The sequence below is a fragment of the Spea bombifrons genome, chromosome 3, assembly GCF_027358695.1.
Source record: "Spea bombifrons isolate aSpeBom1 chromosome 3, aSpeBom1.2.pri, whole genome shotgun sequence".
Taxonomy (NCBI): Eukaryota; Metazoa; Chordata; class Amphibia; order Anura; family Pelobatidae; genus Spea; species Spea bombifrons.
In genome coordinates, this window is record NC_071089.1 from 65982980 (window position 1) to 65999605 (window position 16626).

Genomic DNA, 16626 nt, shown 5'->3' on the forward strand with positions numbered 1-16626 from the left:
AGTACATACAATCAAAGAGTAGAATCTCTAGAATCGACAGATGAACAGTCACATTACAAACACAGAATTCAAATACAGATAAGAACCATTCTGCCCATTTTTTTCCTGATGTAAAGACTCAAAGTCATTAATCAGTCATATATTAGTTACTACTCTATATAAACTGCTTGAAGCATAAATAAATAAAAGCGCTCTAAGCCATTTTATATCAAAGGCTTAGCAGTTGTGTGTCGTATAGATATTTTCATCGTCCTCCAGCAGCTCTCAGACTGCAACCATCATCGTAAGCAGGACACGCTCTTCGTTCCGGAAGGACTCGTTTCCCAGTCGGATGTATTTGGAGGTTGCACGCCGGCTCCCTTCCTGAACTCTTTCTCGTAGCTTTTCGCGGCGGTCTGTATAGCGGTGCTGTGTGCAGCTTACCGGGACTGACTGCTTTACGGTGCTGCTGCTTTTTTTGTTTTGATGGCGGGTAACTTCTGGCAAAGCTCTCATTAGTAAGTGGATATTTTTACCTTTCCGATGCGTACTCCGTAGCACCGATCCGTTTGTTTACAGTCCCGTCAGGTCACTGTGTTGTCTAACATACATATATATATATATATATATATATATATATATATATATATATAGTGAGGGGCATAGGGCAGCAATATCTTTAAGAGATTATTTATTTTAAAGGGGAAGAGCCATGAAAAATATTGTCTCATATCATATAATGCATTGCTGTGTGCGGTAATGTAGGTTTAATCTCAGTTTGTTCCAATAAACGTCCTTTATACAATATCCAGATCTTCCATTATTGTTAGTCATGTGACTTCCCTGGGTTCCTCTAAATCTAAAGGTTTACATTAGCCTGTATCCAACTTGGTCATTAAGATCGAGCCATTCTATTGTTTACCATAGACAGAGGCAGGGTGTTTGTCTAGTAGATTGGGCTAAGATAACTAAAACTAAAATAACAAAGCGCGTTATTTGCGAAAACATTTATTTTTGATCTGATGCTAGTAATGAAACCCAAGTATGTGGGAGTATCCATTTAAATATGAGGAATTGGGGCTATTAGAAGAAAGGAGTGACTTTCCTCAACTGAGATTTTATAATATAGAAGGAAATCTGAAAATCCCGGGGCCCAAGTTTTGTTGTAGAGCGCAGATTGAACCGTGTTTTCGGCATCTGTTGACTATGAAGATTTGTGGCACTTGAATAATCAAATAAAACATATTTATATTGGTGCAAGTTCACTGAAATATTACCTGCCTGTGAATGGACATATCTGGTTTTTAATACCCAGTTGCTAATAATAGTGCTGGGAAGGTTTCCTTTAGATACTTTGGGTGAAGAGATGATCCCTTTCACTGAAGATGCATCAAGTAGATTGTAAGCTCTTTGAGCAGGGCCCTCCTCACCTGTTGTCTCTGTAAGTCAAATTGGTATGTTATATACTAGTTATGTCCTTACTACCCATTGTACAGCACTATGGAATTTGATGGCGCTATATGAAACAATACATAATAATAATAATAATAATAATAATAATAATAATAAAGTAGGGCAACATTGATTTGCTGTAACCTGATCTTGAAAATAAAGAGATATTTTTCACCTTGATTATTGCCGGGAACCTACTGATCCCAAAATAGAAAGCAATGATAAATTGGGGAATATGTATAAAGGTGATTATCATGCAGATTATGAGAAGTAGTTTTATTACCATAGCAACCAGTGGAAACGTCCCTGTTAACTGTATCATTCCATTGATTGCTATGGGAATAAGTTTTAAAAATGTACCACAATCACTTTTTTTGTATTTATTTTTTTACATATAACTCCAGTTGTGCTTTGTGCAATTTGTTTATAGAAGTGCTTGTCCAGTTTTGTTTTTTTTTTTTAGTAACTTTACAGACATATAGAAGAGTTGAAAAGGTGGTAGATCAGAATAATTGTTTTTTTTTTAAATAAAATATATTGAAAATATAAAACTATATTGAAATACAAACATATCGGGATGTTGGAACATTCATGGAAACCAATTGAATGTAACTGGCGATTGCCTACTATTTTGAATGTATGTATGAATATGGTCAGATGTTTCTATGGTTGGCAATGGTCTCTTCTTCAATTCTTGTAGGAGGAAAGTGAAATGATGCTATCACTAGAGTTTTCCAAGTAGTCATGCCATTTAATTTGATCAGTTATGTACAGTAAAGCATTAAAACTGTATTCTTCCTCTTGCAGTTTACAATGGATTTTGGATAAACAAGATCTACTAAAAGAACGTCAAAAGGACTTGAAATTCCTAACCGAAGAAGAATATTGGAAATTGCAGATTTTTTTTACAAATGGTAATATGTTGCATCCATTATCAAAGTATATTTTGCGCTAAAATGTTTTTTACCTGCTAGCGTGTTGCTTTATTGTTTTATTTTAATACTTCTATACACCTGTGAACACATTTGCCACAAAATATTTGATCAGTGCATTTGTATGGTATTGTAGGGCCTATAATGGTTTCCTTTAGTGCATGTTGGGCTGTTTCAGCACATTATTCCCCATACTTCCTTTTTTCGCTCACTGCTTGACAAGAAATTCTTGGCAGCGGAATGTCAGTAGGTTTCAGCTTGAGTGGGAGCAGCCCAGCCAAATGTCCCAGTATTACAGTGGACATGACTTGCCGTGGCTTTTAAAACTTACAGTAAACAAAAATATTAAAAGTATGTATGTTACATTAGGCTTTGGCAACGAATACAAATCTCCTCTCTCCTGCGTCTGGTTTTACAAATCATGCAGCATGTTAGAGGTATACAATGCCGTTAAACTGCAGCAAGTCATAAAATAACATGCATGCTTTGATACATATTCTCATTAGGGATGCACCAATATATCAGTGGCCGAAAAGGGCATTATCGGCAAAATAAAAAAACGATGAAAATAAAAGTCCGCTGGGGAAGCAGGAAGCCGGTGACTCTGCTCCGTTCCTTCTTCCCCTGGGGGTGGGACAAGTTGTTTGCACAGAGTGCGAGCGACACAGGGAAGCAGCAGGGCCCCTGCAGAAGTCTGTGAGTGAGAGATCTGCAGTTCAGCTAAGGGGGTGGGGGTGGGGTGTATGAACACGTATGCATGATTAAGGGAGTTAATGAGTATCTGTGAATGAATAAGAATATGAATGAATGAATGAGTGTGTGTGTGAGATAGCATAGATGTGTAAGGGGGTAGGGGGGAATAGCATGGCATAAGGAGGCTGTAATCATACTCCTATTACGCCCGGGTTCCAACACAAGAATAACATTTTTTAATAGCAAAGCAGGACAATAGACTGTTGCCACACAATGCGTCATTGCTTGTAACTTTGTTTCATATAAATCTGCAATTAAACGTCTATTTTTTTTCTTCTAATTGTAATATTGGATCCTAACTCAATACAACTTATGTATATAACCCATTTTGTTTTGCAGTCATTCAAGCTTTAGGAGAACACCTTAAATTAAGACAACAAGTCATTGCCACTGCCACAGTTTACTTTAAACGATTTTATGCCAGGTGAGTTGGCTTTTTTTATATTATAAACAATTGCCATCCATGTTGTGTAAGTTTGCGGAATGCTTACAAATTGAAGTCTAATTTGATAAGCTTGTGATAACCAATGACTGGGTTTCCTTTCCTGTTATTGCGTTAGAAGAATTGTAAACATGTTAACAGCTTCAGTTTTCCTCAATGTTAAGTTTTAAGGCAATTTTTTACAGCTGGACAAATTTGTGTAAAAAATACTAGCTAGACGGGCATATCTGGGAGACAGAAAGATGTACCGGCATCACGATCAATATAAAATGGTAGGAAAAGGTAGGGGCCAGATATAAAAGTCTAGGAGCCATGCAATGAATAGGATTTCTTACTGCTCTTTTCAGACGTCCTTTAACCATTGATAAATGAGCGATTCATTTGCCATAAATTTCCAATTTCATCAAGGCAATTTATAAACACTATACAAACCCAGGCCCTGAGTCCTTCCATGACCTCATTGCGCAAGCCTGACAGGCTTAACATGCTTTTGACTTGTATCAAGAAATGCATTTGAAAATCTAGAAGGAGTGCTGATAGATAATTGCAGCAGCAGTTTTTTTTTTCCATAGAAACAGTGAAGAGCACTAATGGCACACAATTAATGTTTACCTTCACTTATCCATGGTAAATTAGTTTTACTATCCTGTTAGAATGAACACTTCACTTAGTTTGTTGGCCATGTTGTAACTTGTCCATGTTTTTCTTCTCTTTAGGTATTCATTAAAAAGTATAGATCCTGTTTTAATGGCACCAACCTGCGTGTTTTTGGCATCCAAAGTAGAGGTAAGCACAGCTCATCACATTAACAACTGGTTTCAAAATAAATGTAATAGTGCTTTGTGCAAAGTGTAGGGGAACTTTTTTTGTGTTGGATGCATGTTTACGTTGAAGTAAGACAAAGGAGGTCCATGAGGCAAGTTCAATTAATACAAATATTTAGAGTAAATGTTCACCTTGATCAGCATTGGTTTTAAGAATTTAACACAGATGTAATTTTGTCGTATACTAAGTTTCACATCTTCTTTCTAATAGGAATTTGGTGTTGTTTCAAACACAAGATTAATTTCTGCTGCTACATCTGTATGTGAGTATTAAATCCTAAACAAAATGATTAGAATATGCAGATGAGCTAATAATTTCACTACCTTAAATTAACCACCTCAAACTCAAGTGTTGTAGTAAAATGTCTTTGAATAGTGCCATCTCACTAAAGAAAAAAAGAAGAGCATACTGTGAAATATGTTGGCTATGTGTGTATATATAATATATATAGTTTATAAATTATTTACAATTTAACTATTGTCTATTTATACGTGAAGAATACGTAAAATTTTTTCCCTTTTCTTTATAGTAAAAACTAGGTTTTCTTATGCATTCCCAAAAGAGTTTCCTTATAGGATGAATCATGTAAGTGATAAAACTATTATTATTTATATCTTTTATTTATATAGTAAAAAGAATTTAAGGCGCTTACAGTACATTTATTCAAGGGTTATGACAAAACTAGAACTGATAGACAATCTGATACATTAGGTAGAGAGGGGCCCTGCTCACACTTGAATAAATATGCAATTTATTCTCGTGTATACTTTGTATGCTACACAAATTCTCTGTGAAAAGGAATATATTTACAGGGCTGATATTTACCTTTGTTATATTCAGCAATTTACCATCAATCATTTTGTATTACCAGACTCATGATGTACGCTTTAGTAACTAGCTTGGAATTATTTAGGTTTGCGAAAACCATGCAATTGCTACATAGCTGGAAAATGTACAAATAAAGAGCTGTGCTTACAGGGACACTCCAGTCACCATAAACCATTCAATGCATATGATAGCTGTGCGGCTCCTTTAAGTTTTCATGGTGTTCCTTTTGCAAATGTGGCTGAACGCATTTCCGTGCATGCGATATATTCACCTCCAGTCAGCTTCAGAGTTGGCTTGGCAAACATTTTAAAGTGCTCTTGTCATCAATGGGTGACTAGTGTACTTATTTATGAGGATGAAAAGACCCGTACGAAGAATGGTGTAGGTAACTCGATACACTGTAGCGTTGGGGAGTAAATGCTTGGGCTAGTTTACCAATTTAAACTTTGGTAGAGCGTAGCTTACTAAATACCTTCTTTACTGTATGTGATATAGTATCAGCTCTCTATCAATGCAGACCTTCTCGGTGTATTGCAGGTAGTATAAAGTAAAGCCATATAAATCTCTGGTAAATCAGTAATTGTTTTCAACCCCCGCGGCTATGGCTTCTAATAATTGCTTTCTGACGGCAGGAGAGTCAGTTTGTCCAAAATCTGTGTATGTTGCTGAGGTCTTGTACCTTTATTTTTTAAACTCGTAAATGAACAACGCAACACCTAAGCCTTGAACATGTGTGTTGTGACCATTGCATGACACGTTTATACATTTTGAAGGTAAAAAGCATAGTTTTTCCTTTATAATAAACTACTCCTAATGTTCTTTCAACTTGTCAACAGTCACAATATTGACTTCCTTAGCATCGGGAAATGACTGTGTCCTGTTGATGGCTTTATGCTTATATGTACTAATTTATTGTTCTTCATGGTTTGTTTGGCTCTTGCCAGCCAAGGTCATTTTCATGCTTCATCAGTCATTCTCACTCAGTTTCAACGCACTTAATTAGCCCTCTGAAAGTCGAGTGCCTTTTCCCACTGCTACTTAATAGCAGTTGTCCAGTGAGTGCAATCTTCATGTAATCTATGACGGTGTCATTTAGCTGGATGCTTGCATAGCTGTGAATCCCAATACAAAAACGGTCGGGCTCTTGACATCTAACTCTGCCAGATCCAGACGACCCCACACTCGTGATTGCATTATGTAAACAAGAGTTTTATGCCTTTTGCTTGTGTGGTCCTGTCAATAACTTTTTAAGTAATACTATCTGGTCTCCCTAAATTGTGTTGTGGTGGAATACCAGATTTGTGGACGCTAAACTCAGGAGTATCCCACCGTTATCAGGAAACCGCAGCAATTAATCCTCGATAATTGGCCTGTTGGTGACAAGCACCTGCCTAAAATGCTAAAAGCCACGCCTTATATGAACCTCCAGTATACATTAAATATAGTTGAAGCCTGTAGCCAGTCCTATTGTACCGCAATCCGCAATGTATGTGTTTATCTATCGCTCCTTATGTATTTCATTTTGTTCCAATTACCCTCCTTGTTTGAGCTCTATAATCATTCTAGAAAAGCGCTGTCATTGCTCTTATAGTTTATGTATACTGGAGCTACAGCCTGGTTTAGCTCAATAACTCTTAAACAGGGTAGTGCAATTGCATGCGTTTGGATTTTTGTTTCTTGTCTGAAATCCTGTGTAGGAAGTTGGTTGCGTTGGGTTATTTAATTGATACGAGAAAAAGTGAAATTATTTTATTTCCCCTTTTTCCATTAAATTACATTAACTTTTTTTTATTATTATTACCGGTAATATCTGAATGGCTATTTTGCTACCATTGCTGTGTTTCTACCTACTGTTTATCATTCTTCTTATTTTGTAGATATTGGAATGTGAGTTTTATCTACTAGAATTAATGGTAGGTAATGCTTACAAGTATCCCTGTTGTATGACTTGTATTTATATTCTGGTACTTAATCAGGGACTTGGGTGTTCGAAAATGAAGTTGAGAGCCTGGAATACCTTATTCTCACGAATGAGTACTTTGCAAATTAAAATATTTACTCCTCTTTATAGTACCTTGTGAAATATCTACCAAAGATAGAACTAAATTGCTCCCGCAATGTATAGTCATTGACAAATCTGACTCCACTTGCATATGTGGTTTAGTTGTTATTAAATATATACGTATAATACTTTCATAGCTCAATTTGAATAGTATAACGCTTTAATTTTATTTTCTTTTTCACGATAGTCTGCAGTCAAGATTTTATCAGCCCATCTATGAAGGGCATTTATTTGGTGTTCTTAAAAAATATACTTGAGGTACTAGTTTAAAAGGAAAACTATATTGCAGGAGTGGTAATCAGCATAGAATTTGGCCAGTCTTTTTAAAAAAAAAAAAAAAAAAAAAATTCTGATAAGGAGCATATTTTTGTACTCATAATATTTAAACATTTTCTTCCGTTTCCAGGATTGTTGTTTAATAGTGTATCACCCATACAGACCCCTGCTCCAGTATGTACAAGACATGGGACAGGAGGACATGCTTCTTCCACTAGCATGGTAATTTGTTCCACTGTATGGTTTATTTTTGTTTTTCTTTTTTCTCTTTATAAAACAAAAATCATTTTGTCTACTTGCAGGATATTACACATAAAAAAAAAAGATTTATTCAATAAAGTGTTTATAAGAGAAGTAAACATTTCACCTCCTTGATAGCAACACACATTAAGAAGCGCCAAACCTAGTAAGCTTCTCCTGCAAGGAGAGCTTGGTTAGCCCTGTATGATGCGTAGTTAAACCATGAAAGTTTTTGAAATCACCCCACTGATTGAACTATGCATTATAAAGTGCTAGCTCTTCGTAATTTATGGTGAAGTTGGAGAAAACTGCATTGTCTTTTTTAATTCTTTTTAGTGAAAACATTAATAAACCAACAGTCACACAATTTTTTTCCATTTTATCTCTTGGTAACCTACCTCATTCTGCATAATTTAAAAAGTCTCTCAGACCTGTCCCTCACACTCCTAAAGAAGAATGGATATTAAAGTACTTAATCCTTTTTGGACTGGGGCTTTGTCATACGCTAAGGACCAGAGTTTCTGTTGTCATTTGAACCATATGTCTATTAAACCATAATTCCCCCTTTTTCTGTATTTGATGAACCCGTGCAAATTATATTTATATATACAGACCTCCATCATACTGTTAAGGTGATGTCTGCCTCATTTTTATTCATACAGGAGAATAGTAAATGACACATACAGAACAGATCTTTCTCTGCTCTACCCTCCTTTTATGATTGCTCTAGGTAAGTACCTTTTATAGTTTAATTGTATTTTTCGGTATACGGGAGAAAAACACATAGGTCATATACAGTTATGTGAAAAAGAAAGTACATCCTTTTTGAAATTCTATGGTTTTACATATCAGGACTTTATAACAATCATCTGCTCCTTAGCAGGTATAAAAATACAACACAACAACAACATATGACGTCTTTCCTTCTTGGCATTGTGTTAACATACACCTGAATGCTCTAAACTGCTAAAAGTTTGGCCTTTATAAAGGTGGTCACGCTTGCTGATCATCAATCAAGGGCATTTGATTAGCAGCACCTTGTCTGCTACTTAGCATCTTAATTCCTAAGGAAGCAGTAAGGGTATACTTAGTTTTTCACTCATGGCTTCTCCATTTTGGCTTTATTTTTGTTGACCAAATCATGACATGGTGTAATATGTCACGTGTTATATTTACCTGATTTTTAGACCTGTTAAGGAACAGATGATTGTTATGTACTGATATGTAATACCATAGAATTCAAAGAGGGTGTACTTTGTTTTTTCATACAAATATACATTAAGTGCCTTTGTTAATGAACTACATATGTTTAGTTATAAAATGCCATGTACGTATATGTGTTTTTGATACAGATTGATTTTATTTATACCAGAGTATGTATAATGTGCTCCTGTAAATAGTTCGTTATTAAACGTCATTCATTTGTGTGAGCTACAATCCATAGACTGAGAACCAGCTATTGACACCTGGTATCCAAAATAATAGGACATAACTGCAGCCCATTTCATTGCTCTAAATCAATCCGCTCTGGTCACCTTCTCTTTTTGCAGCTTGTCTACATGTAGCATGTGTTGTTCAGCAGAAGGATGCTCGACAGTGGTTTGCTGAATTGTCAGTAGATATGGAAAAGGTATTCTCATTTGCTTACTTTGAAAGGGTGAATGAAAGCAGTCTAATGAATACCTGTTAGATCTTTTTAAAAGTATATTAAAGGAGCAGTCCGTTTTTGAGTGACATCCTCGGCAGAGCCACTTGGCCCCACTACTTACTGGTATGTTAGTTTGCCTAAAGCACAGCTCAATTTATTGACTGTAGGGCAATATTTGTTGTCTGATGTTGCTGTCCAGTTTCAAATACTTAATTTAAAAATGGCATATGTACATGCTTTTTTGGGAACATTCCAATTACACAAAGTTCAGTTTTTTACGATGGGGATTCATAGATAAAGCGCTCTTCATTTTACTGCAGGATTGCAAGAATAGTCTCCTGTGTTTACTGCCTGGAGGCTGTTGAAATGTTCCTTATGTAAGCAGTAAAAGTGTTAGTGGTTGCTGGAGTCGATGTGTATTTACAAGGATTCATTCTATTCTGTTGTGTTCTCTTTTGCCAGATCTTAGAAATCATAAGAGTCATCTTGAAGCTTTATGAACAGTGGAAGAACTTTGATGAGAGGAAGGAAATGGCAGCTATCCTTAGTAAAATGCCAAAACCCAAGCCTCCACCTAACAGGTTAAGTACATTTAATGTATTTGGATAACGAAGTATGTACTGGTACATGCAAATGTTTTACTGACCCCGAACAATACCTATAATGCTTTCTATGTTACATTTAGAGTGCGAAGTGTGTAATTCAATAAAGCAGAATAGGCTTCTATATCAAACCTCAGCCAATTTAGGCCATCTTTAGGAGCTACTAGGAAGATACTATAGGAAGACACTAACAAGCTCCTTTGCTCTCAGTGAGATGCCTAGTTATGGTGATACTCTACTTTTTGTAAGAATCTGAAAATGTAACAAACTGCTGTTGCCAACCTGGTCAGCGGAAAGCCTTTATAACTATCAAGGACCTTTTTAAACTTTAATTTATCAGCTATGGAAAAAAATGCAGTAGGACTCAACATAATTGATGTAAGCATTGCAATTTTCCATTCCTCCAGTCTTAGGTGTTGAGTTGTACTGCAAGGAAAGAGAATAGGTGAATACCTTCAGACAAAATCTCTTTTTTACTTACAGAAGGGCAACCTCCCAAGTAACTAGGATAAATATTTATACACACACTTATACATACTCGCACCCTCTTGCCTGCCTTTCTCCATCCCTTCCTTACGTTCTCTGTCATCCCTGCTTCCCTCCCAATACCCCGTTCTTCCTCCTAAACAACCGCCCCCCTCACATCTTTACCTTCTCAGGGGCTTCTTTTTCTCTGCTCATAGTGCTTTTACCCCAGGGTGGCGTAACATTGCATTACATCACCTTACGTTTTTTTATCCATACCCTTTATGAAATTTAGAGCGGCCCAGGGGGCAATTGCCAGCTCACCCCTATTGTAGCTTAAGCCCTTTGTAATGAAGCACTGCACATCAGTCAGACTATTTCTAATAAAGCAAGCATATCCTATATAACATGCATTTCTCTCTTATTTTCTGCAGTGAAGGAGACCAGGGACCAAATGGAAACCAAAGCTCTGGTTACAGCCAATCTTGATATAATCCAAAAATTCAATACTGGACCAAAGGAATCTGGAAATAGCCACATAACATGCTGGAGCTGTATCTATGACGTGGGATTCAGAAAACAAGATACGGATTTTCATCTCCAGAATTTAGAGTAAAACTTCACAGCGGCCTATTCGAATGTCAGTAGAGTGATTTTGATGAACTTTGATTTTAAATGCATAAGTCATAATTAAACAATATCGTACGCTTACTTGTATGGGTTTTGTGAAAATTTTGTTTTCGTGCAAAGCTTCTGGTTATGATTCTGGAATTAGGTGAAACCTCATTGCCAATTGTTTCACGAATTGTGTCTGTTCAATGTGTTCTGTCAACACTATGGAAAAATTATCAAATTTTCAATGCATGTTTTTTTTGCTTCTTCAGTCCTATAAATATTCCTAACTCCTAGAATTTTACCTTTTTGAAGCATCTAAATTACTTACACTCCTCCTAGCGGTAATAGCACTTTTCATAATGATAGTGCTTATTTTTCCAAAATCGTTCTAGTGCTCTAGATTTGATTATTCTGCTTGAGAAATAATAAAACCATTACTTAGAGGAATTTTATTTTGGATTGGGGAGATGGTTGCTAAATATAGTCTACAGAAAATACAACAAGTTATGTTACGGATTACCGTATAACTATTCTCAATGGCCACTACATATGAACGTTTTCAGTTTCAATTTATAAATCCCTTGCACCTTTGGTTCAAGGACGTTCTATCCTTTGACTTTATACTGCATGATACAAAGTTGAAAAGCTACTAGAAAATTCCAGATAGTAAACAGCATTGCAAGTGCTATGTATGTAAAGTGTAAATATCTGAATTACAATTTCCAGATGGTTTTGCACGAGATTCCAGCCATTATGTGCACGCACGTAAATTGTTTGTAGGAATACATAAGTGTTATTTATGTTGTAGAAGTCTTCAGTTCACCCATTTGGAGCATCCCACTGCTTTTGTGTTCTTTAGAAAATGTAAATCTGTTAGAAAGTAAAGGTGTGACAGTTGGCCCTGTGGAAGCTGGATTATAAAGGTCACAATGGTGCTCTTGACTTTACCACAATTTAGCATTAACACTGTACTTAAATGGTTTTATATTAAAATAAAGCATTGCATAAAATGTTTCTTGTGGCAGGCCTTTTTATATGGCTACTGGCATATCTGAAATGACATAGCCAAATATCTATTGCGTTTGTTTTTATTCTTCCTCTTCTCTCTCCACCCAATACTATCTGGCAGCCCCTTCTCACACACACACACACAACACTATCCCACAGACCCTTGTCAGCATGCAATTTCTCCGTCATACTAAGCCTGGCATTGATGAGAGATTCAAACATAGTGTACTTTGCTTTAAACCCATTAAACTTTTATATGAAACGTTTGGCATATTTTGAATCTGGTCTACCACAAAAACTAAACAACTAGTAATGATGAAAAGCTGGATTGATTCACAGCTATGTTTATGGACCCCTTCAGCATCAATCATGTAGACAAAATTCTTAAGTTTTTTTTTTTTTATTATTAATTTGGAAAAAAAATTTGCATTGCCTGCAGTGTACAAATACAGGTTTGTTTGGATAGTAATGCATGTCTTCTGAAGTGTGATTAACCACCATTGTTGTCCTGCTAGCCCAACCTTGTTTACAGGTCCTCTCCTACGTCTATCCGCCAGCACAGTTTGCTTGATACTTAACTGGTGGGAAAAGTTTTACAGAATGCATAAAACATACAAAGGAGAGGAAACCATTGAGGTTATCATAGGATCACTTAGAATTTATGATTCAAAATGTGATTTCTCTTATGCCTCACGCTGGTCCTCAACACAAACTTCATGCGGCTGTTTAAAGCTTACACAATGTTCTACGTAAATCTTGGTCACAAACAGGAAATCAAAACCGGCAAAGCACAATCCGACTTTGCTTTCTATGGGTTTGCAGTAGTTCTTAAACTGTCATAAGAACGATCAGTTTGAAAAAATATCTAATAAATACCCATTACTTTTTTATGGGTTGCTCGTGCCTTTTCCAGTCCTCAAAGCCACCTCCATAATTATGTATGCTGAAAAGACAGGGGAGAAAAAGAATGATTTAAGTATGCATGAAAAAAATTAAAGGTTCTGCATGGCAAAAAGTAACTTTTTAGAATAAGAATCTTTATTTTAATGCCCAAACCATTCCCACAAATTCTGTAATCAGTATTTTTTTAATGCTACTAACACTTATCTGTAGCACAGTTAAACTCAACTTGTTGATTGCATTCCTACTAAAATCAATGAGTTCGGTTTTCATATTGAGCTGAACGCAGCTCCCGAGTTGATTGCATTTTGAGTTATATGGGCGTTCGGCTTACATACTTGCTAGTGGCAGCTGCTGTTTAGCTCCAGATCGTGGAAGATAATGCATGTTGAAATTCACTGGATTCCATGGACAATGGACTCCAATTTACATTACAGAATGGATTGAATGGCACGTTTAATAGTACTAATGTAAACATGACAGCTTGCCAAACAACCCCAATCGTGTATTTATATATTTATAGCATTTGATATGAACCAGCCACCTCAAAGAAAATATATTCAGTATCACTAAATGACCAAGCAAGGATAGCCACGATGGCATCTCTTTAATAAACTATGCTAAATAACTTACCTACTAAATCCTAAAGAGCTTGCTACACCTAAGGCCCGTTCACTTCGAATCCCAGCTAGACATGAAAATACCAGTTTACTGGATTTATCTGGAATATTCTTCTGATATTTTTCTTGAAATTCATTTGGGCTCATTTGCAATGCAGCTGTTAGATCACCAACTAAAACAAAAACAATAATAGAAAATTAAAAATGTGTCACGTGCAGCGGCAATTAGACATAACATACGTATGTTCCCGTACACGTTTACTCCCTCATGATTGACATACATTTAAGCTACAAAAGGTCTACACTATTTATTTTTTTTGTTTATAATTACCTACACCATATGGACAAAAGTATTGGGACACCTGGCCATTACAACAACGGGGAAGGTTTTCCACAAGATTTGAGTTTTTTTTGTGGGAATTTTCACTCATTCATCAGCATTTGTGAGGTCAGGCACAGATGTTGAATGAGAAAGCCAGACTCTGTTTCAGTTCATCCCAAAGCTGTTCGAACGGGTTGAGGTCAGGGCTGTGCAGATCAGTCAAGTTCTTCCACACCAAACTCATCCAACCATGTTTCTTGTTTTGTGCACTGGGGCGCAGTCTTGGTATGTGGAACTATTACGATTTACCTTCAATGGAAGTAAAAAGCCTAGCCCACCCCCTAAAAACAGCCCCATACCATTATCCCTCCTCCACCAAACTTTGCAGTCGGCACAATGCAGTCAAGGAGGAAACGTTCTCCCAATATCCTCCAAATCCAGACTCATCAATCTGACAAGCGCGATCCGTCACTCTACAGAACACGTTACCACTGCTCTAGAGCCCAGTGGTGCATGCTTTACACCACACGACCCAACGTTTGAAAACCCATTACCTGAAGCTCCCGTTGCACAGTTTTTGTGCCGATATTAATGCCAGTGTAAGTTTGGAATTCTTCAGCTATGGAATCAAGAGTTTTAGCAACTTTTACGCACCATACGCCTACGTGATCTTCCTAAACACTTCCACTCCAATAATACCGCTTACAGTTGAGGGATGAAACTTAACAAACAGGATGCCAGCTTTGCAGTAAGTCAATCACAGTACCACACTTGAATTCAGTGAGCTCTTCAGAATGAATGTAAATCCAGACTGCATGGCTAGGTGTTTTGTTCTACCACTAGGCATCAGATACAGAAAAAAGGTCCTGTACCATAGAACAGACATGATTAATGCCCTTCATGCACAATAGCATGACATAGCTTGAGTCCCCATAAACAGAATTCATGTCTAGCACTTACGTGGAATGTTTATCGAACCCTTTATAATGCCATATTCTTTCACTTCCCATGGTTCCCGTACATCTATGAGCACAACGCTCTCGTCTGCCAACAGATCTTTCAGTTCTTCATAGTTGATGGTTTTTCCTAGACTGGTAGAAAGACCACGTGCTACATACCAGCTTGAACAAAGACCTGAAAAACACAAGTTCCAAGTTTAATGATCAATGAAGATAAAAAATGCATATTAAAGTACTTTAAAGAATTTAAATTTGGTGAGGCTGGTTAGTAGGCAGATATGTTCACACCCGGACACCTTGTACAACCTTTTACTAAAAACATTGATGTCTTTGTACCCTTCTTGTCCTCTGTAGTTGTTTACCCACTTCTTTACTGAGGGTGTTCTGCACCCCAAAACCCCAGGCATTTTTACACTTTCTTTAACCATGATTCTTGTTTTTAATTTTTCATGCACCTACACATTATATATTGAGTTTGAATTTTTTTTTTTTTATTATTTTCTGGCCTCTGGGTACACTTTCCACAAAAGGACGGAGCCACAGGGACAGCCTCTCCCCCATTCTGAAATTGTTTAGCTACATTCTTTACCCTCCCTTAAAAGGATAATCAGTAAAAGATTATAGAAGGAGCAGCCGAACCACTGGCTTGACACAAATTTGTCATGGCATTAATAGTAAATACATTTGAAGTAGATTTTCATAATAAAAACTGAAAATGTTTTCACCTAATCCTAGAAAATATAAGCAACCATATAAAAAAAAACCCACAATACCCTAAAACAATAAATTATGTAAAATATGCACTTATTTACTTAAAATCAGATTTTACAGTGGATCGCAAAATATCTTGAGCTTGCGTGAGCTACAGCCAACCAGAACTGATATTTATGTGGAAAATATTGAATGGGTAACGTGAAATAGTTGCTAGCCCATTGGTGAATTTCAGGCCTAGCTTCGCATGACCTTCACGTGACTTAGGGGTAGTGACTCCCAACATAAATTACTCGTGAGTTATACAAATTTAAATGTTTGGTTTCTGTGGTTTTAATACTTATGTCATCAGAACAGGACACTAACCCTAGATACATATACATGGGAGTATAGATGGGCGTGATACAGTTGCTAGGGCTATAGTGCCTATGTGCTCCTCACCCTGTTTGCAGGTCCTGGGCCCCAGACAGGTACTTCTGATGGTGGCTCCTAACCCTGAGTGTAGGCTTCTCCTGAGGCCAAGGGGGGCCTGCTGAACAATCAGAAACCTCACAGACACACACAGGCGGTTCAATAACGCAGACATTCTGCAGCTCACTTTACTTCTTCTTCCTCCTCCTGCAGGATGTAAACAACCCGGAAATGTCTGGAACGCAACAACCTCCTCCCTCATCTACTTTACTCAGGTAGAGGGGAGACACTTCACCTAATTGACCCCCAATTAGCCTTTGTCGATTGTCTTCTATTGTTAGTATATTCAAGTTTTACACAATGCATAATTAGAATGTAATAAAAACAACGCAGACATGCATCCTGCGTTTGTTTGATTATATACACAATATAAAATATAGTATATATATATATATATATATATATATATATATATATATATATATATATATATATATAAGAAAAGCTGTCTATCCATGTAATGCTGAACAGTTACCGCCAGAATTATACCGAGCACGACGGAAAACCAGCCAAAGA

The 16626-nt window shown here is 36.7% G+C and overlaps 2 protein-coding genes across 2 annotated transcripts; one reads left to right on the forward strand and one right to left on the reverse strand.

The window, feature by feature from the left end:
* Positions 1-347: 347 nt before the first annotated feature.
* Positions 348-12129, forward strand: CCNC (cyclin C). Its single transcript, XM_053460838.1, has 12 exons — positions 348-497; positions 2239-2345; positions 3456-3540; positions 4275-4344; positions 4594-4645; positions 4913-4968; positions 7089-7124; positions 7680-7771; positions 8452-8519; positions 9340-9419; positions 9900-10018; positions 10939-12129. Exons 1-12 carry the CDS (start codon positions 466-468, stop codon positions 10991-10993), a joined length of 852 nt encoding a protein of 283 aa, XP_053316813.1. The 5' UTR covers positions 348-465; the 3' UTR covers positions 10994-12129.
* An 811-nt stretch (positions 12130-12940) lies between these two features.
* TSTD3 (thiosulfate sulfurtransferase like domain containing 3) lies at positions 12941-16293 on the reverse strand. The gene is made up of 4 exons (XM_053460839.1): positions 16081-16293; positions 14930-15103; positions 13661-13820; positions 12941-13070 (listed from the first exon to the last, which is right to left on the reverse strand). Exons 1-4 carry the CDS (start codon positions 16223-16225, stop codon positions 13007-13009), a joined length of 543 nt encoding a protein of 180 aa, XP_053316814.1. The 5' UTR covers positions 16226-16293; the 3' UTR covers positions 12941-13006.
* Positions 16294-16626: the final 333 nt, after the last annotated feature.

What these genes read in the sequence shown, in the direction of transcription:
- CCNC (XM_053460838.1), top strand. Translation starts at nt 466, where the DNA reads ATGGCGGGTAACTTCTGGCAAAGCTCTCATTA. An exon ending in TTCTGGCAAAGCTCTCATTA is followed by an intron (nt 498 to 2,238) that starts GTAAGTGGATAT and finishes TTCCTCTTGCAG; the next exon opens with TTTACAATGGATTTTGGATA. An exon ending in TGTCAGTAGATATGGAAAAG is followed by an intron (nt 9,420 to 9,899) that starts GTATTCTCATTT and finishes CTCTTTTGCCAG; the next exon opens with ATCTTAGAAATCATAAGAGT.
- TSTD3 (XM_053460839.1), bottom strand. Translation starts at nt 16,225, where the DNA reads ATGTCTGCGTTATTGAACCGCCTGTGTGTGTCTGTGAGGTTTCTGATT. An exon ending in GGGTTCGATAAACATTCCAC is followed by an intron (nt 13,821 to 14,929) that starts GTAAGTGCTAGA and finishes TTTTTGTTTTAG; the next exon opens with TTGGTGATCTAACAGCTGCA. An exon ending in AGCTCTTTAGGATTTAGTAG is followed by an intron (nt 13,071 to 13,660) that starts GTAAGTTATTTA and finishes CTGTCTTTTCAG; the next exon opens with CATACATAATTATGGAGGTG.